The sequence below is a fragment of the Pristiophorus japonicus genome, chromosome 21 (genome assembly GCF_044704955.1).
Source record: "Pristiophorus japonicus isolate sPriJap1 chromosome 21, sPriJap1.hap1, whole genome shotgun sequence".
NCBI lineage: Eukaryota > Metazoa > Chordata > Chondrichthyes > Pristiophoridae > Pristiophorus > Pristiophorus japonicus.
In genome coordinates this window covers 63,181,456-63,202,391 of record NC_091997.1, presented here as the reverse complement: position 1 = coordinate 63,202,391, position 20,936 = coordinate 63,181,456, and the positions used below count along the sequence as shown (strand labels likewise).

Here is a 20,936-nt window from a genome sequence, read left to right as displayed (position 1 = left end):
CCTAGAAATAGTGAATGCGGATGGCTGGACTGACATATGAGGAGAGACTGGATCGACTGGGCCGTTATACATTGGAGTTTAGAAGGATGAGAAAGGATCTCATAGAAACATATAAGATTCTGACGGGACTGGACAGGTTAGTTGCAGGAAGAATGTTCCCGATGTTGGGGAAGTCCAGAACCACGGGACACAGTCTTAGGATAAGGGGCAGGCCATTTAGGACCGAGATGAGGAGAAACTTTTTCACCCAGAGATTGGTGAACCTGTGGAATTCTCTACCACAGAAAGTTGTTGAGTCCAGTTCGTTGGATATATTCAAAAGGGAGTTAGATGTGGCTCTTACGGCTAAAGGGATCAAGGGGTATGGAGAGAAGGCGGGAGTGGGGTACTGAGGTGAATGATCAGCCATGGTCTTATTGAATGGTGGTGCAGGCTCGAAGGGCCTACTCCTGCACCTATTTTCTATATAAAGTTCACGTGATGTGGATGTGATGCTTTCTACTGCCAAATAGCCCGTCAAAGCTCATCGCCTGGGCTCAGAGGTAAGAACGGCAACTGGAGGAGCTGTAACCCAGCAAGTGTCAATGTCTTCAGCCGGGAAAGGGAGAAAACTGTGGGGGTGGGAACCCTTCTATAATCCCTCTAATACACGTAGTGCAACAGCAGAGCTCCTGGAACTGTTGAGCCTGAAGCTACTGTGGCTGTGAGTTGGAAGTTGTGTTTTGGCTCTGGAATGTAGATGCCCTAGCCCTGTGCATATCTTGAATCAAACCTACAAAATATTTCTAATTCACCTGCAGTCTCGGCTTTTAAAATGATAGTAAAAAAATCATATCTGGCCACCAGTGATATAATACAGACGGTGCCTTTACTGGTCAACCGTTGAGGTTTATAGCTCAGGAGGCCATTTGACCCATCATATCTGTTCTGGTTCTTTGCTAGAGCAATCCCAAACTAGCCCCTTGCTATACATATTTATCCAAATTTCCCATCAAAGATGCAGTGGGTTTGTGGTGAGGCACTCCATGCTTCAACAGTCTGCGTGAGGAGATCGTTTCCAAACCTCTCTCCTAGTGAGGGCTTTAAATTGATGATTTCTCCTCACTGACTCCTCAACCAGAGGAAGTCTTTTCCTATTCTCTATCAAAACCCGACAGAATTTTAAAAACCTCCCTTTAATCTCCTCGGCCTTCTCTGCTCCAATGGAAACAGTCCCCAGTATCTTGGGTCTCTCCTCATAACTGGTTTCCCATCCCTGGTGAATATATGCTGTACCCTGTGGTTTTAATAATGGGGCTCCCAAAACTACTGTCCATTCTCTAACTGGCCTAGCCAATGTTCATCATTATCACTCTTGTACTTTATTTATTAAATCCAAACATAATGTTGCCTTTTTTACCTGCAGTTACAATTCCTGGAAATTATGTACGTGAACGAGATCTCTGTTCACCCGTACCTTTCAGAATCTTTCCATTGAGTGTATGCTCCTATTGTGTGTGTGTTGTGACAACCCTTGTGTTTCCTATGCAGTTTGTCTCGAATCGGTCAGTCTACCTCCTTCTGCTGTTTTATGTGTCAATCGGTGTGTTTCTCAGGGTGTTTCAAACATGGCTTTGTTCTCAAGTCTGTGTTTCTCTAAGTCCGTGTTTGATTCCCCTCAGTAACCTGCCGGGCTCTGTAACTAGTGTGGTTTGTGTGCAGTAAGTGGCAGTGCCCTGACCGTTAATTGTTCTCGCTGCAGGTGGATGCCCGACCCGAGTGCAGAAACCTCCCTCATTACCCTTGGAACCAGAGTCGAGTGCGGATTCAGGCATTGAGGATCTGAGCAGGAAGTGTGAGCCGAGATAGATGGGGCTAGGCTTCAGTTCCCCAGATTCCCAGAATAGGTAATTAAACTCAGCTTAAAACCCAGTACCACCCTCAGCTCATCTGTCCCTTGGACACAGCCTTTGCAACTGTGCTGTCTGTACGAGAGGGAAAATGCCCTCTGCCAGTGTAGCGAAGGGCTGCTGTAATGCCTCTAATATCCACACCGTCAGTAGGACCGAGTTTAAAAAAAAACGACACAAATGCTGGAAATCTGAAATAAAAATACAAGTCACGCAGCATCTGAAAGAGAAAAGTTGATCCCAGCGAGAACAGGCCCTCAGTGCTGACCCCACCAATTTGTAGGGTCAGTGGGAGGGAATGTACTCTGCATGGCCCCAGAACCCTTGGCTTGGTCCGCCAAGGGGGGCTTGCCCAAGTCCGTCCTTCCTTCCCCTGCCGTATCCCCAATCCTCGACGTTTCCCTCTGCCTCTTCAGCGAGGGGGTGATTTTGTGTTTCAAAAATAATTGTCAGTCTTTGGGGATTTGAGGCCGGCTGCCTGGACCGGTGGAGATTCTGTCCTTTACAAGGCAGCCGCGAACTCCAGGAAATGGCAGAGTTTTGGCACAGCCAGGCTTGTGCCGGTTTCCATCTCCGCAGTTGTGGCAGGTGAGCAGGGGAACCCGGGAGTTTCAGGGCCCAGGTATGTGAGTGATCGGAGAGTTCAGGTTCCTGGTCAGTCCCGTTAGCTGTTGGGATCGGTAGGGGATTCTGCGATTGGTCCCTGAGCTGGGGGAATGGCGAAAGCTGCCAGGTTTACTATTGCTTATTGGTTGCCAGCAACTTCTGCCGGAAAACTGTCCGATTTTGGGTGAGCAGACGAATGGTCCAGACGAATGGCCTCACTGGGGCTGCGTGAATAAGGCTGCCTCGCACGCCCAGCTCCTGCTTCCTCCAGACCCGACTCGACTCCCGCTCCCCGCCTCCAGACCGGACCCGACACCCGCTCCCCGCCTCCAGATCCGACCTGACTCCCGCTCCCCCCCCCCCTCCGGACCCGACTCCAGCTTCCCGCCCGCCTCCCGTTCCCGACTCGACTCCCGCTTCCCTGCCCCCCCCCCCCGGACTGGATCCGACCTGACCTCCCTCTCCCTCCCGACGCCCCCTCTCCCCCCGACCCGAACCAACCTGACCTCCCTCCCACCACCCCCCCCGACCCGACCCAACGCCACGCCACCTACCTGTAAATCTGGTGCTGGGGATGGGCCCTGCCCGAAGTCTCGGGCCTGGCCCGTTCAGCCTCCCTCCCCCTTCTCCTTTCCCCCCCCTCCCCCTTCAATCTCCTTCCCCCCCCAATCTCCTTCCCCCCCAATCCCCCCCAATCTCCTTCCCCCCCCTCCCCCCCCAATCTCCTTCCCCCCCCCCAATCTCCTTCCCCCCCCCAATCTCCTTCCCCCCCCCAATCTCCTTCCCCCCCCCAATCTCCTTCCCCCCCCCAATCTCCTTCCCCCCCCCCAATCTCCTTCCCCCCCAATCTCCTTCCCCCCCAATCTCTTTCCCCTCCCCCCAATCTCTTTCCCCTCCCCCCAATCTCTTTCCCCTCCCCCCAATCTCTTTCCCCTCCCCCCAATCTCTTTCCCCTCCCCCCAATCTCCTTCCCCCCCCCCAATCTCCTTTCCCCCCCCAATCTCCTTTCCCCCCCCCAATCTCCTTCCCCCCCCCAATCTCCTTCCCCCCCCCCAATCTCCTTCCCCCCCCCCCCAATCTCCTTCCCCCCCCCCCAATCTCCTTCCCCCCCCCCAATCTCCTTCCCCCCCCCCCAATCTCCTTCCCCCCCCCCCAATCTCCTTCCCCCCCCCCAATCTCCTTCCCCCCCCCCAAATCTCCTTCCCCCCCCCAAATCTCCTTCCCCCCCCCAAATCTCCTTCCCCCCCCCCAAATCTCCTTCCCCCCCCAATCTCCTTCCCCCCCCCAATCTCCTTCCCCCCCCCAATCTCCTTCCCCCCCCAATCTCCTTCCCCCCCCCAATCTCCTTTCCCCCCCTTCTCCCCTTTATCCCCTTCTCCCCCCCTCCCCCTTCCCTCCCTCTGCTCCCCCCCCTCTCTCCCTCTACCCGCCTCCCCTCGCTGTCAGAAACACAGACACTGACAGACAGAGAATGAGAGACACACAGACAGACAGAGAGCTAGAGACACTGACAGAGACACACTGAGGGGGGCATCCCAGCGTACAAAAATCTTCACTTACTCCATTCTAAGTTAGTTTGGAGTAAGTTTTCACTGACGAAACTTTGAAAACAGGCGTAAGTGGCCGGACACGCCCCCTTTTGAAAAAAAAATTCTGTTCCAAAATGAAACTGTTCTAACTGACTAGAACTGGAGCAAACTAAATGACGAGAATTCCGATTTCTAAGATACTCCGTTCTACACCAGTTGCTCCTAAAAATCAGGAGCAAATCATGTGGAAACTTGGGGCCAATGTTACAGCCGAGGAGGCTGTTTGGGCAAGCTCGGAAAGAGCTGCCTGCCCCTTCCCCATACTTTTAACATTTTTCATTCATCCATTTCCCTTTTTAAAAACTATTATGAATTCCATTTCCTTAACAACCATCTCCATTAGAAAAATTCTCCTAACCTCTCCTTCATTCTTTGGATTTGTTTGTGGCCGCCTCTACTTACTAAATCACTGCAAATGGCTCTTCTCAATTTACTTTATCAACCCCCTTCATCATTTTTAACACCGCTATCAGATGTCCTCTTAACTTTTTGTTTTACTGAAACGAGTCCCAGTTTCTTGAATCGCCTCATAATTAAAACCTCTCATCCCTGAATCATTTCAGTAAATTTCCTCAGTGCCCTTTCCATGGCCGTGACCCACTTCCTGCAGGTGCCCAAAACTGATCTGTAACATTACTCTTTGCCTTTGTACCCTTCAGTATTTCTCCTCAGCCTCCACATGCTAATGAATACTTTACTGTCCCACATCCACAACTTGCATTTATATAGCGCCTTTAACATCCCAAGGCACTTCACAAACAAAATTTGACACCGAGCCACATAAGGAGATATCACAAAAGCTTGGTCAAAGAGGTTGGTTTTAAGGAGTGTCTTAAAGGAGAGGAGTAAAGAGGTTTAGGGAGCTTAGGGCCCAGGCAGCTGAAGGCACTACCAGCAATGATGATGGGGATTGGGGGAGGGGGAATTGCAGGAGCGCAGAGCTTTTGGAAGGGTGTAGAGCTGGAAGAAGTTAGAGAGAGAGAGGGAGGGTGAGGCCACGGAGAGATTTGAACACTAGGATGAGAATTGTAGATTCTCAGGAAAAGCACCAAGTCGTGTTGAGAGACTGACATGACTGCAGGCCCTTCTTTATCCAATGCTCATCTCTGACCTTCGTTAGTTACATCTTTTGTCTCCCTCTGCCCCTGTGTCCAGGGAAACGTTTTGGGGGTAGAATTCCCGTGGGGGTTCCATGATGTCTGGCTGAGTCTTTTCCGGAAACCCTGGAGAATCGACCATTGCTTCTCCGGTATTCCCAACAATCTAAGTTCTGCCAGGAGATAGAAACCCCCCACTCATGGAAATTCCAGGCACTTGAGATTTTTAATAAATTAATTTTTGTTCATTAGTTTTAGAGACAACCTTTACAACTTTATTTTTGTAAAATATAATGTTTAAGTTGGACAAGTGTTTAGGTTGCGATTGAGGGAACCCATCTGACCAGTTATAATCTGAGTCTTTGAAAACAAATTGTCTGGCATTTCAAAACAAGGGATGAGTACCAGACATTTGGATCTGTTTTAATGTATACAAGTTTCTTCATAAATCTTTCCTAAAATGAAAAATGTTGCTCTCTAATTTTTTCTCTCTAATTGTTCCCCTCTTGTGTCAGAGTGTTACACACTCACTGTCTGTTACTCACTGCCTCTTCACCTGAGCAACAGGCGTTGCTAGATTCACAAGTGCAATACTAGAGACTCTTAACGCTGCACAGCCAGTGTAGCAATGGATTACAGCCAGGTCTGCATCAATGTATGTAATGCATCCAACAATCTATTGGTCTACTCTGAACAACACACATGAATCTCTCTGATCTGCTCTTCTGCACATTGAAGCCCTGGTCCTGGCAATTTTACAAATGTATTAACTTTCACTCCGAGCGGCTGGTGGAGATGTGGGGCTGAACGCAGTATTCTTGTCTTTAGTGTGAAACCCAAGCGCTCACGGGTCAGCTGCTGCTGTCTGTTCCATTGTCCCCGGCTTGCACATTACAACCAGAAATGTTGAAAGTGTTTCCTTCAGTCAGCACTAACTCATTGTGATTCACTGCCCTTACAGCAGTGAAGGGTCTAATCCTCATCGATCTGGAGAAAACACCAAGATTTAGTCTTTCAATAATTGTCTGTTTTCTATTTTTTTCCCCCTTCCCTTGAAAATCACGCAAGATGGTTGGGGGACAGATAGTTTGTGGACCTGCAAGACCTGGGCTTTTATCCAGGCTCAGTGGGTAGGCTGACCAACTCTCGGCTGCCTTCGGATAGCCTCAGTTCCTTATGGGCAGAAGCCTACAGCACATAACCTGCATTCACTTTTCCCTTCCACCTCCTCAATTATCTCCCTTCTTGTACATTTTAACAGGTACCTGTGGGCCAACACAAGTTGGCAGGTTATTCCCCACGGAGGGCATCACATTGGCATCTGATCCTGTCCAGGTCACTTTTCAGCAAGAAAGCTCTGGTTGGGGATTAGGAGCAGGAACCCAGGCCGGGGATTAAGAGCAGGAACCCAGGCCAGGGATTAGGAGCAGGAACCCAGGCCGGGGATTAAGAGCAGGAACCCAGGCCGGGGATTAGGAGCAGGAACCCAGGCCGGGGATTAAGAGCAGGAACCCAGGCCGGGGATTAGGAGCAGGAACCCAGGCCGGGGATTAAGAGCAGGAACCCAGGCTGTTTTTTCCCTTCACCCTGGTGCAGGAGTAGTGAGACCAATTCTCGTGCCCCACCTGAGATAGGTGAACCAAGCAGACAGGGACTGAATCTGCTGACTTCTGGTCTGGACATCTAGAGGAACTAAACGGCGTTAAGTTGTCTTTTGATTTTATATTATACGGGCAGTGTAAACCATGAATGAAAGTCTACATTCACGTTCCTACTGGTTGAATACAAAATGTATTGGAATTCCAATATTACATTAGAACATGAAGTTTAAAAAAAGCCACAGAGAATGCTACTAGCAAAGTTCTTTGTACATAAACTACAGTAGTTTGCATCATTTCTACATCATGATTAATAAACAGTTTGCACCTTCAGCATCCTTGGAAAACAAAAAGCTGCTTTTGCGAATGAGGACACTACAGATACAGCAGAGCTTTTCCCAAGTTTAAACACGGGCTGTAAGAAAATGGTTCTTTGTAAAAGATGAAAAAAAAGTGCAAAACAAATCTTACTGCCTACAACTGGGGCCATGATTTCTAAATCTTCACAATAGCTTTGTTCAGTTATATTCATTACAATAAATTTCCTTAAACAGTTATATTAACATTCATGGAGATGTACATAGGAAGCAATATTCACAAACAAAGTAAAACGAAGACTGTAGAAGCAATTACAATGATGTTATGGGAGGGGGGAAAAAGAGATGAGTTTCCTGTAATTGGAACTCACTACATGATTTAACAAGGTCATCTAATCAGAACCCAATGCAGGGTTGATCCAAGATTCATGTAATTGGAACCCACTCAACTGGCTCCACTGAAGGTACAGTAAACACAACCTATTCACTGGGCTCGATACGGATCCAGTAATCGGAACCCACTCACTCAACAACCAGGGCTAGGAAATCGAACCCGACCATCACGGGTCCGATGATCAGAACCCATTCAATGGGGTTTAATGCTGGCTATATAATTGGAACCCATTTGCAAGGGTTTGCTTAGCTTTTGTCTTATGGCTAATGATTTTCCAATAGAACATGTAAAGATATTCTTCATATAAAATGTCAACTGCTGCACACATTTGTTTAAATCAATGTGCTTTGAGTCATTCCAAGCCTCTTTTCTCGAGTTATTTGTCGATAGGTCTTGCCAGTTCCTTCTTCGTAATTGTGCTTTAATCAGCTAACTTGCCAAGTCCAGCAGGAATATTCTGAAGTTTGCTAAAAGATCACAGTGATGAATGCAGATAACTTGGCAGTTTTATCAGAAGGATGCAGAGTGGAGTCTGAATGCCATGGCACGATGTGATGAGGAAGCAAGAAATGGCCACGTTATTAATTGATGCATCTCACACCAGCTTACGGTGAGGCAGTCAAATGTCACATCTGGATACCAAAGTAACAATTCAACATTCTTTTTATAACACCAGAAAACGTAAACACGCAGTAAATAGACGATATCGAATGTCGAACACTATACCGGTGCCTCCAGCAGAGGTCTGTCAGAGCCGAGAGTGTCAGATTCCACGACTGCATTATATGATATCCACAAGTCTGGATCCACTGGACTGGAATCGTGACAAAGGCAGTTTCCACGAGACTTAACACATCACATTATGTTGTATCCGACTCTCGGTGTCTTTTGTACATACTCCTTGCAGAGTAGCTCTGGTTTCAGTTTGTGAAATTGATGGTATTCTGACTGCATCTATGCTGTGGTGATCACACTCAGATCCTTCATTAACCCCGTGAGGTGCGTCATCTCTTCAGACAGTTCATCCGGGCCATAATTCTGCAAAGAGGCAGAAAGTTACTGGCTTGTAAGGTGTTTGCTCAGAACAAGACATTATTTCTTGCTCAAGGACCACTTGAGCAAGACTCCAAGGTGCTGAGTGATGGGACGAGGCTCTACGCCTGCAGTTCCTCACAGGTTGAACCCCTGATTTCAGGAGGAGGTGGCCTGGCATTTCTCCACAAAATAACCCTTAGGACCAGTAGTCCTATTTCAATTGGGGGCTTTCACTCGTTATACAGACAGTGGGATAACCCACTGACCCTAACCCTTAATAATAAAACTAGAGGGAGCGTGACCAACTCACAGCCAGACTGGTCATAGATAGACGAAGCAGCAATTGGTGAGGATCATGGGTGAGCTCTATTGGTCTAGGGGATTGGGGGACTTTCGGGGATCAAATAATGAGAAGTCACTCGTAGGAAACAAGGGCAAAAGGAATAGAAAAATAACCAAGACACACCGACAGTACATTTAAAACATTTCAAAAAAGTGAAGGGTAGGATGAGAGAAAGCAGTTAACCCCAAAACCTTAGTCACAATCTTAAAAACGTGGTTATTGATTGTTGCTAATCTCTCAACTCCTGTCATCTGTGTAAGTGACGGGGAGGTGTGCTGACGAGTATTGGCGCATATGCCAGACACTAAAGTGAGGGGTCCAAATAGTTAGTGACTAAGGGGAGGAAAGAGAAGACCCATGCCAGGGGAATATCAGTGTGTACAGGGCAATGATACAGTGAAGGTTACATCGAGAAGTAGGCCCTAGCACGCGGATAGAACCACGTCAAACCTACACTATCGGAGTCCTCCAGCATTTTTGTGGATTCTGCAACATCCGGTGCGCTGGGCACAGTGACTGCCATCGGGGACCTGCTCCGACCCAGGGTTCCTATTGATGCCGTCTTCACCGAGTGTACCTGAGGGTTTGTTCCTGGAATTGAAACAAGATCTGTCAGACACCAGATAACATTCACATCGACCTGCTGTACGAACAGAGAGAGATGCAAGAGTATTTGCTGAAGGCTAGCCCCCTCGCAATATGATGGACACGGTCAGAAATCATGAAAATCAGCAGGAACACTGTCCCTCCAGGATAGAAACAAGCGTGTGTGACTGTCAATTGACTGTTTAGCCCATCTGCAGATTTCTAGATCAGGACTCCACTTCCAACTCCTGCACTGTGTCCCACAACCTGTGAAAATTATACTAGTTTGAAACTTACAACCGAGGGGATATTCACCGGGCCAGTAGCAACCTATTCTAGCCGAGCTGGCATTCACCGGGCCAGTGACAGCCTATTCTAGCCGATGCTGTATTCACCAGGCCAGTGACAGCCTATTGTAGCTGAGGGGGTATTCACCGGGCCAGTGACAGCCTATTCTAGCCGAGCTGGCATTCACCGGGCCAGTGACAGCCTATTCTAGCCGATGCTGTATTCACCAGGCCAGTGACAGCCTATTGTAGCTGAGGGGGTATTCACCGGGCCAGTGACAGCCTATTCTAGCCGAGCTGGCATTCACCGGGCCAGTGACAGCCTATTCTAGCCGATGCTGCATTCACCAGGCCAGTAGCAGCCTATTGTAGCTGAGGGGGTATTCACCGGGCCAGTGACAGCCTATTCTAGCCGATGCTGTATTCACCAGGCCAGTGGCAGTCTATTGTAGCTGAGGGGGTATTCACCGGGCCAGTGACAGCCTATTCTAGCCGAGCTGGCATTCACCGGGCCAGTGACAGCCTATTCTAGCCGATGCTGTATTCACCAGGCCAGTGGCAGTCTATTGTAGCTGAGGGGGTATTCACCGGGCCAGTGACAGCCTATTCTAATCGAGGGGGATGCCTGCCTGTGGTGAGTGAGTCTATTTCTTTAGATGGCCACTTTATCAAATAGTTACATAGTAAGTTACATTTCACAGCCCACTGCTCCTCTGGTCTAGCGCACATCCATCAACGTCGATTGTTTCCGACCCCAATGGTGTTTGAAGTTCCTTTAGCAGACATGGTGTATGTGTTGTGTATTGGAAGTGCGAGTGTTGCTTAGGTTAGTGACAGATGGTTGTGTGTTTACTTCCTCACCTGTCTGAGACAGCAATGGTGTACTTGATGACGCAACATCGTAGCTGGTGCTGACGGGAGGGATGGCGATCACAGCAAAACTTTTCAGCGGGTGGGACGGGCGCACATGGGCCGTTGGGACACTGCGGTTGGATTCCTCCTCCTGGGACGCAGGCAAATATGACACTGTCGGTATGTCAGTCTCTACATTCTCCACGGGGTGAGTCTGGGAACTTAGTGCTGGGGACATGTCGCTATTTGGTGTATTTCGTACAGATTCTGGAACAGGAATCACCAAGAAAGAGTCAACACTCCAGGGTTTCACTAAACTTTGCAGCCTGAACTATTTCAACAATCCACATGGTTTCAGATGGAATCTTTGTAGAACAAAGCATTGATAAATCAATAAAACACCTCTGTGTAGATACGATTCTCATTCTAAACCACTGAACAGGTTGGGAAATCTTTCTCTTCCTGACAGTGTGCTTTAAAGAACGAAAGCCCCTCATTATGTGCCCAGGTTAGGCTGCAGCATATAGAAAGCCATTTGGTTTGGGCATCTCTAGACAATGCTACAATAGGCAAGAGGCGAATAAAAGCAATGTCTAATTCAGTAAACTTAAGTTAGAACCATCAGCTGGATTAAATACATCAAATTTACAACACGAAACAGACCATGCGGCCCAACCAGTCCCTGTTGGCGGTTACACAAGCAAATATTTACCCACACTGTTCCCATATTCCTTCAACCCCATTCCTTCATCCACCTTTCCCTCTAACCTTGAATGTTGACAGTTTCTGCCTGAATCACTAACTCTACAAGTGATTTCCACAGCTTCACAACTCTGTGTGAAGAAGCTTCTTCTGTCCTCTGTTCAAAATCTCTTACATTTAATCTTGTATCTATGGCCCCTCGTTCTAGACCCTCAACTACTGGAAACGGTCTGCTTCTATCAACCCTGGCCCATCCTTTCATAACTTGAAAAACTTCCATTATATTGCCCCAGAATGTGCGTCGTTCTAATGGAAAAAAGACCCAACTTTTCAACCAATTCTTAGATTATCTCTTAATCTTCCTCTTTCTTTGAATGTTCTGCTTCTGTCAGCAAATGAATCATCCTAAAGGTGCTGAGAGGATGTTTCCCCTCGTGGACGAACCTAGAACAAGGGGGAAGAGTTTCAGAATAAGGGGTCACCACTTTAAGATGATGAGGAAGAATTTCTTCTCTCAGAGGGCCGTGAATCTTTGGAATTCTCTACCCCAGAGAGCTGTGGAGGCTGGGTCATTGAATATATTTAAGATAGAGATAGACAGATTTTGAACTATAGGGGAGTCAAGGGTTATGGGGAGTGGGCAGGGAAGTGGAGTTGAAGCCAAGATAATGAATAGTGGAGCAGGCTCGAGGGGCCGTATGGCCTACTCCTGCTCCTATTTCTTATGTTCTTATGTGCCATCTGACCCCTGCAGCAACTCCCTTCCCCTGGAGGCTGTTTCACCCTCTGTCCTGTTTCCCAGCCTTGCCTTGCTCGAGGATTGCCAATAATGTTCTTGACCCCTCCAAGATCACCATCCAAGATAAATACCTTATGTTATTTCCAACCTCATCTTTACCTTCCATCCGAATACAACGGCTGGATCTGTAGGAACACAGCCCCCAAGTGCGGCAGAGATTGAGCAGTTTAAAACCAACACGATGTAATCAGAGATTGACGACTGAAATATTAGTCAGGGATCCCCTTCCCCTGAATAACCTGAGAATGAAGCCAACATGTAATGGACAGGATGCTGGTTGACGATAACAATGCTGCCTCTCACGCCGAGGGAGCACTAACTGGCTGCAGATGAAGCTGCACTCTGCTGGTTGTGGGGCGCAGGTCTCACCTGTGGAATTGGCCCTGTTTACTGAGGAGCCAAGCGGCCGGCTGCTGATCTGGTGACGAAGGTAGCCGCGAGTTGGGGATGAAGGCCCGTCACAGAGGTGATGATGATGAGGGTTGTCGAGTGAATGGATGGGATGAGCACTAATCACAGCTGTGAATGAACATAACACAAAGAGCACTTCACACACGGAACCAACTGCAGTGACCCAGAGAAACCCTCCTCCCCTGTACCCAGACACACGAATCACATTCAGGACCCTCTCCCCAGACACATCATCACATTCGACACAACATGATGTCAAGACTCCTCTCCCTACACATCCAACACCTCTTCAGGAGTCAGGACCCTACACATACGTCTTTTGGATGAGATGTTAAACTGATGTTTACCCTCTCAGGTGGGTATAATAGAGCTCATGGCATTATTGGAAGAGCAGGGAAGTTTTCCTCGGTGTCCTGGCCAATATTTATCCCTCAACCAACACCTAAACCAGATCATCTGGTCATTTATTTTATTGCTGTTTGTGGGAGCTTGCTGTGCGCGAATTGGCTGCAGCGTTTCCTACATTACAACAGTGACTACACTTCAAAAAGTACCTCATTGGCTGTACAGCGCGCTGGGACAACCTGCGACCAGGAAAGGTGCAAGTCTTTGTTCCCCTAAGTACTGCACTGAAGTGTCACCATTATGTACTGAACTACCTGGAGTGGGGCTTTGGACCCACAACCTTCATACCTGGAGGCTGGAGAAGGCTGCCTCACACAGCCTGAGGGACAGGGCAGAGAGAGAGAACATGTGTGTCCCTGGATCTGTCTTAAAGGGACCAAGACTCTACAGTGGATGGACTGGAAGTCCAGCTGGTGAATTTAAGAATAACTGATGGATGTTCTGATTGTCATTATAAAATTAGATCCTATATAACCCCACTCTGAAACTAATGGTGCTCCTGTTGGCTACATATCACTTATTTTCTGCTGCTTTTGAATTCCAGACACACTCATGGCTGAAATGAAGGTTGTAGTTAGTCAGTTGCCAGCAGCCATTGACCATGTTTATTATCATTCAACATTCACCCAACATTCCCCCAAAGGATAGGCAGTGATTTATGGGGGAGTTTACAGACTGCCAGCCACTGCATTATAGATGATTTGCTGAGATTGTTGATTACTCATTACAATCCGCTCAGTGTTACAGGAAGCTATGACTGATCACCAATTCAGGATTATAAGTCCTTGTAAAACGAGGCTCGAGGGTTTCGAGTGAACCTTTCCCCGAGCGGGATGCAGTGACGTCACTGGGCAATGGGGTGCCACCCATCCCGCCTTTCTCCCATCCTCTCCCGAAGATGCTGACTCGCGCCGGGGCACAGATTCTCGGTCACTCGCTGCCTGAGAGGCCGAGTGCAGAGCATCAGGGCAAGCTCCAGGTTCAAAGGGCCTCACTGGAAGGGCCCGCTCCTGCTCTTGACTGAGGTTCAGAAACATGAATTCCAGCAGGGTCCCGGGATAGTGATCCAGTTCGTGGACCATGGATTAACCACCCCCAGAGACGCGGACTACAGTAACCCTCCCTGGACTCGCACCGGGACCTGGTCTATGTGGATCAGTGAATCGCTGGTCCTTCCAGGAGATGGTCAGCAAACATCAACCTGGCACAGACACCTTTTGCTGCCTGTTCGGTTATTAAATATTAACACAATCCTCAGAAGGGCAAGAGAAATGTTATCAGACATACGCTGCGGAGGTTGAGCATCAAAAGGCATCATCATCTTTGGCCGCAACCCACGTCGCCCGCTCAGAGTGGACATACCGTCTTCCAGGTCACGGCCTGCAAACAGGAACATTCCATAATGTCACTGCCAGAGTCTCGCTTTACTGCACAACTTCCCTTAACCCGCACCAACAATGGCGGACAGGAGAAGATCCCTGGATCATCCAGCCTGTCCCACAGCACTGCAAAGCCTTTCCCATCACTCCGCGCCCCCCCCCCCGCCCCAAAACCCACGGGAGCTCCTGGGAGAGTCCGCGCCCCCTCCCCCAAAACCCACGGGAGCTCCTGGGAGAGTCCGCGCCCCCTCCCCCAACCCCCTAAACCCCGGGAGCTCCTGGGAGAGTCCGCGCCCCCTCCCCCAACCCCCTAAACCCCGGGAGCTCCTGGGAAAGTCTGCCCCCCCCAACCCCCTAGAGCTCCTGGGAAAGTCTGCCGCTCCCCCCCCCCAAAATCCCATGGGAGCTCCTGGGAGAGGCCAAAAACCAGATAAAAGCCCAGGCCAATTTGGGAAAGATAAATCTGGGAAATTCCTCTCTGACCGTAGGCAATTGAAACTAGTCGCGATCATCGCTCAGGCCCTGAATTCCCTACAGTACCGACCTTCTGTAGGACATGATCGCCGCCCCAGCCCCTTAAACAGGTCCAGCTCTCGCTCAAAGCGATTCAGCGTCCACCAAATTCACTTCCTTTCTTAATTTCTATATTTCCAATCTTTTTCAGTTCCCTCATCGCTACCTCCAGTCAGTTATAGAGCTCCCCGTATACAAACTTGCCAAGTGGTTACAGGATGGTGAGCAGGAAGTGGGAGAGAAGTTATTAGGAGTTGGTTGATGGCTTGGTTTGAAGGGGGAGAGAGGGAGCATGGCGGAGAGGTTCAGGGAGAGAAGCTGGGCACTGGTGCCTTGGGCAGTGGGTCTGTTTGGACAAACTGCTGTCTCCTGCCCATCAAATGGAACAGCCTTTCACCTCACAGACAAGATAAAAAAGGAAAAACTCAATTCTGGGAATCAAATACAAACATAGATTGCTATTGCGCGAAGGTCCATCGATCAGTTTCTGAAAGAGCAAAGGCAGACCATCAGAAGTGAAACGGGGGGTGGAGTAGTCTTCTGTATTGCACCAACAGAAGCAAGGTCACAACTGATGGACCTCTGGCATATCTCCACCGTTTATTGTTTTATACCCAAAGCCAGGGGTGAAAGGTCATTGAACTGTACAGTTCCCTCCTTCTGAGAGGTGGAGATGGTCGTTTCTGCTTCTGTCCCCAAAGAAACTGGGACAAATTGAAGGAGGGGAGTTAGTCCGATGTGTCATGGAGTAACTGAGGCCGCCTGGAGTTTCATCAGTTCTGAGGAAAGGTCACCGACCTGAAATATTAACTCTGTTTCTCTCTCCACAGATGCTGCCTGACCTTCTGAGTGTTTCCAGCATTTTCTGTATTATTTCTCCTGGAGTTTAAGTGCCTTAGGGATTGGGAACCATTTCCCAGTTTTTCCTGCGATTGGTGATCATTGTTAGCGTGACTGGCGGCTGGGGGAAGGGGCGGGAAGATAGACTGTCTAAAGGGTCGGGTGAGTGTGGGAGCGCCTGTGATATTTACTCACCTGTCGTTTTGTTTATTTGTACAGAGCCTCATAGATTCTGGATAATGTTACAAGGTTTGAATTACTGACCTTGTTTCTGTCTGTCTGACTCTGAGTGAATGAGTGTGGATATAATCAGCACAGATCCCCCGAGCGCAGGGTCCAAAGCCCGGCGGCAGCCCACTCATTTCACTCGCTTCAGGTGAAGCTTTGAACTCACCTAGATAGGAATTTCTCCGCTGGTGTTCCTTGTCCATGGAGTTTTCCACGGGAGTAATGTCCTGGGAATTGCGGGGAATGGGTGTGTCGGTCATGACTGGGTTTGGATCCGGCGACTTGTCGATTGGTTTCAGCTCCAGGCGCTCGTGGTGAATCCACAGGTCAGGAGGCTTTACGTCCTTTGAATTCCCTTTGTACTTGTGGGATCCGTTGGCTGATTTACAGGCCGCACGCTTCCTGGAAGGAAAAACATCAAACGGGAGTGGCATTGGGGGGAGGGAGGGAGGGAGGGAGGCTGAGGATTTTGTACATGTAACTTTCTTTAGTGAACTTTATTCTCATCAAAACAAAGGGATGTCAGCACTGGTGAGTAAAACATATTCCATTTCAGGCACCCCAGTGTGAGCAGCAAACACTCCCAGGGCAGGTACAGCACGGGGTTAGATACAGAGTAAAGCTCCCTTTACACTGTCCCATCAAACACTCCCAGGGCAGGTACAGGGGGTTAGATACAGAGTAAAGCTCCCTCTACACTGTCCCATCAAACAGTCCCAGGGCAGGTACAGGGGGTTAGATACAGAGTAAAGCTCCCTCTACACTGTCCCATCAAACACTCCCAGGGCAGGTACAGCACGGGGTTAGATACAGAGTAAAGCTCCCTCTACACTGTCCCATCACACACTCCCAGGGCAGGTACAGCACGGGGTTAGATACAGAGTAAAGCTCCCTTTACACTGTCCCATCAAATACTCCCAGGGCAGGTACAGCACGGGGTTAGATACAGAGTAAAGCTCCCTCTACACTGTCCCATCAAACACTCCCAGGGCAGGTACAGGGGGTTAGATACAGAGTAAAGCTCCCTCTACACTGTCCCATCAAACAGTCCCAGGGCAGGTACAGGGGGTTAGATACAGAGTAAAGCTCCCTCTACACTGTCCCATCAAATACTCCCAGGCAGGTACAGCATGGGTTAGATACAGAGTAAAGCTCCCTCTACACTGTCCCATCAAACAGTCCCAGGGCAGGTACAGGGGGTTAGATACAGAGTAAAGCTCCCTCTACACTGTCCCATCAAACACTCCCAGGGCAGGTACAGCACGGGGTTAGATACAGAGTAAAGCTCCCTCTACACTGTCCCAACTATCTGCTTTAGCCTCAGGAAAGTGCACAGTGTGACATTTTTGTTTCCCCCACCAAATTAGTGAGCTTGTATTTATAGCACAGGAACAGGCCACTGGGCCCCATCGCTCCGTGCCGGGGTTTATGCTCCACACCAGCCCCCTCCCATCCTCTTCAACCCCATCAACATATCCTTCTACTCCTTTCTCCCTCATGTGTTTGTCTCACTTCCCCTTAAATGTAACTATATTATTCGCCTCAACCCCTCCCTGTGGTAGTGAGTTCCACATTCTCACCACTCTCTGGGTAAAGAACTTTCTCCTGAATTCTCTACTGGTTTTATTAGTGACTGTGTTATATTGATGGCCGCTGGTTCTGGTCTCACTTGGAAATGGGAGCATCTTCTCTACATCGACCCTATAAACCCCTTCATAATCTGCAATACTTCCATCACGTCACCTCTCTCATTCCTGAAGGTATAAAGTCTGAATTGACTGAAGCTCCTGGTGATAGGCTGTGACTCCCATTGAGGGCAGTTTTAGGCTGTGATCATGTCCATTAAATATCTGATATTGGGCCCTTACAGTCAACACACAGGCACAGCTTTCAATTTGGGTTAGACCTGAACCCCAGCTCCGAGAGCGGAACCTCAGTATCCACCCCACATCACTAGGTGTTTCAAGCAATTCTCTCCTCACTTTTTCTGCTGATAGTTGGTCCTTCGCGTGCAGATTAAAGCGAGGATCACCACCATGATGATTGTGAAAACTCCCACAGAGATGATGATGATCATTATCGTGTTGCTGTCCAAGCTCGAGGTGGGGCTGCCATGTGGACTATTGTGACCTGTCAGCAAAAAACATAAATTGGAGCTCGCTAAAGAACAGACAATAAAAAGACACAAGCCACCGGGTGTAAGGTCATGGCCAGACTCAGGGCCCAGGCCTAGGCTCAAGGCCCAGGCTCGGGGCACAGGCTCGGGGCCCAGGCTCAGGGCCCAGGCTCAGGCTCGGTGCCCAGGCTCAGGCTCAGGGCCCAGGCTCAGGCTCGGTGCCCAGGCTCAGGCTCGGGGCCCAGGCTCAGGCTCGGGACCCAGGCTCAGGCTCGGTGCTCAGGCTCGGGGCCCAGGTTCAGGCTCGGGGCCCAGGCTCAGGCTCGTGGCCCAGGCTCAGGCTCGGTGCCCAAGCTCGGGGCCCAGGCTCAGTGCTCAGGCTCGGGGCCCAGGCTCAGGCTCGGGGCCTAGGCTCAGGCTCGGGGCCCAGGCTCAGGCTCGGGGCCCAGGCTCGGTGCTCAGGCTCGGGGCCCAGGTTCAGGCTCGGGGCCCAGGCTCAGGCTCGTGGCCCAGGCTCAGGCTCGGTGCCCAGGCTCAGGCTCGGTGCCCAGGCTCGGGGCCCCGAGTTCCCAAAGGACCCGACTTTCAATCAGTCAGGGCCAACGGAAAGGAGCCGGAATGTTTTTTTCTGAAGCAAGTACTTCTGGTATTGTCTGTGTGTGGCTGGGGAGGGGGGAAAGAGTGCTGTGAATCAGGCAATTCTGTGTAAAGAGATTGTGGTGGGGTGGGCCACTTACTGTGTGAGGGGGAGGAGCCCTGGATGGTGGGGGAGGGGCCCTGGGTGGTGGGAGAGAGGCCGTGGATTGTGTGGGGGGCCCTGGCTGATGGGGGGGGGACTTGGGTGGTGGGGGGAGGGGCCCTGGGTGGTGGGGGAAGGGGCCCTGGGTGGTGGGGGAGGGGCCCTGGGTGGTGGGGGGAGGGGCCCTTGGTGGTGGGGGAAGGGGCCCTGGGTGGTGGGGGAGGGGCCCTGGGTGGTGGGGGAAGGGGCCCTGGGTGGTGGGGGAGGGGCCCTGGGTGGTGGGGGGAGGGGCCCTGGGTGGTGGGGGAGGGGCCCTGGGTGGTGGGGGAGGGGCCCTGGGTGGTGGGGGAGGGGCCCTGGGTGGTGGGGGGAGGGGCCCTGGGTAGTGGGGGGAGGGGCCCTGGGTGGTGGGGGAGGGGCCCTGGGTGGTGGGGGGAGGGGCCCTGGGTACAATTGATATTTACGCCCCTCCTGAACCTTTGTTAAAGACACACTGAGAGTTACACCAGTACTGGAAGAATTTACCGCTGATCGAGTGCCTGGTGTCTGATCCCGAGTCCATTACTGGGGTGTGTTTCCCGGCTTTCCCGGATGATCCCGTTGCTGCAGAGACACAGATCGTTATCAACATCCAGCTGTTAGATTCGCACATCCAGAAACCCAACATCGACATCGTACACGGACTAGTATCTACTCAACCCCTACAACACAGACACAGAGCGTGATGGGCAATGGGAACACTTTCAGCAAGGACACAGTGAAGATGCTGGAATGGAAAGTGCACATTAACCCTCTGATTAACCCACTGCATTCACCCTGGGAATTGTCCCGGGTTAACCCTGGAGACCAATGTAACTACTGACAGCCCTGGCTCGCGTGTCTGGGGAGGAGGCGTTACGGAGAACGGGTTACGCAGTGCTGTCCAATACACGTGCCGTTAGTTGGATTGGTCATTAGTAAATAAGCAAAGAGTAACACAGATATCAGTCATGTGATCTCAGTACTCATTTGCACCTTTTGTGCGTTTGTTGGTCAAATGGTGATGAAAACCAGTGTGTGGGACTGGTCACTCTCATTGGCTGTTGAAATGGTTACACGGGGTCAAAACGCAGACGTCATCACCATGGAAACACCAGCATCCACAGGGGGGGTCTGGATGGGGGGGGAGGGGTCTGGATGGGGGGTGAGGGGATGGGGGGGAGGGGCCTGGATGGGGGGAGGGGCCTGGATGGGGGGAGGGGCCTGGATGGGGGGGAGGGGTCTGGATGGGGGGGGAGGGGCCTGGATGGGGGGAGGGGCCTGGATGGGGGGAGGGGCCTGGATGGGGGGAGGGGCCTGGATGGGGAGGGGCCTGGATGGGGGGCGGGGCCTGGATGGAGAGTGGGGCGGGTGTCAGAATTCCACACTTTGCTAAGAGAAAGGATGGCAAAGCTTCACGTTGAACGATGCCAGGGTTTTGCTAATTAAACACACACAGGAAGTACATTTACTGGGTTTGTGTTTATGATGTTTTCCACTAAAATCAGCGCATGTGGTTGGAACAGTGTCGCTATAGCAACGGCTGTGGCTGGCCAGCGGTTTGTGCTGGACACTGCCTGGGTATCTGTGACTAATGGTCGGCTCAATGGTTTCCTGACCCAAAGCCGAGGTCAGTATCTGTAACCCACTGGACTGAGAGTATTGCAGGTGAATTGTCCCGAGATGTGTTTGGAGCACAGTGATCACAGCAATAACCCCAGGCCCCAGGGAATGGCGGGGGGACGGGGACGGGGGGGTTCTGCAAGGTGAGCATCGCCCTGTGTCTGTCAGCAGGGACCAAACCAGTGCTCGTTGCCAGGCCGCCTGCTGCGGGATTGGCTGCAGCTTTGGGAGATGAGCCACCCATTCCTGCAGCCCCACAACAGCAGTGCTTTAGATTTGAACTTTATAAAGATATCACTAAACTTGGGGATATGATGCAAACCTAGGCACAGCAGCTGGTGATTCCGGTACTAGACTAGCGAGCCAGGGGTCGTCAGTTAACATCCTGCAAGTTCCAGTCAATAAATCTGGTCATTTGTGGGCTAGCATTACAGCTTATAGATTGCTGCTAAACTCAACTGGGTGCTGAATACCCTTCAGAGAGCTGGTCTGGCCTACTCGTGACTCCAGTCCCACGGGACCTGCTCGATATGCGATGTCCTTTCTACGCGGTTCAATAAGAAGCAAAGAA

At 50.4% G+C, this 20,936-nt stretch overlaps 2 protein-coding genes across 6 annotated transcripts in view; one reads left to right on the top strand and one right to left on the bottom strand.

Moving 5' to 3' along the window:
• Positions 1–3,207, top strand: part of bbs4 (Bardet-Biedl syndrome 4) — a 35,196-nt gene extending 31,989 nt beyond the window's left edge. For both annotated transcript variants that reach the window (XM_070864096.1, XM_070864097.1), the window contains one exon: positions 1,742–3,207. In XM_070864096.1, the coding sequence (XP_070720197.1) occupies positions 1,742–1,848 (107 nt within the window). In that variant the 3' untranslated portion in view covers positions 1,849–3,207. The remainder of the gene's footprint in view (positions 1–1,741) is intronic.
• A 3,715-nt stretch (positions 3,208–6,922) lies between these two features.
• LOC139234030 (neogenin-like) overlaps positions 6,923–20,936 on the bottom strand; it is a 164,667-nt gene continuing 150,653 nt past the window's right edge. For 2 of the 4 annotated variants that reach the window (XM_070864881.1, XM_070864883.1), the window contains exons 21-28: positions 19,250–19,327; positions 17,852–17,999; positions 16,036–16,271; positions 14,197–14,289; positions 12,463–12,612; positions 10,602–10,859; positions 9,323–9,459; positions 6,923–8,528 (exon numbers count right to left, since the gene is read on the bottom strand). In XM_070864881.1, the coding sequence (XP_070720982.1) occupies positions 8,445–8,528; positions 9,323–9,459; positions 10,602–10,859; positions 12,463–12,612; positions 14,197–14,289; positions 16,036–16,271; positions 17,852–17,999; positions 19,250–19,327 (1,184 nt within the window). In that variant the 3' untranslated portion in view covers positions 6,923–8,444. The remainder of the gene's footprint in view (positions 8,529–9,322; positions 9,460–10,601; positions 10,860–12,462; positions 12,613–14,196; positions 14,290–16,035; positions 16,272–17,851; positions 18,000–19,249; positions 19,328–20,936) is intronic. The other 2 variants (XM_070864882.1, XM_070864884.1) reach the window with 2 other exon arrangements.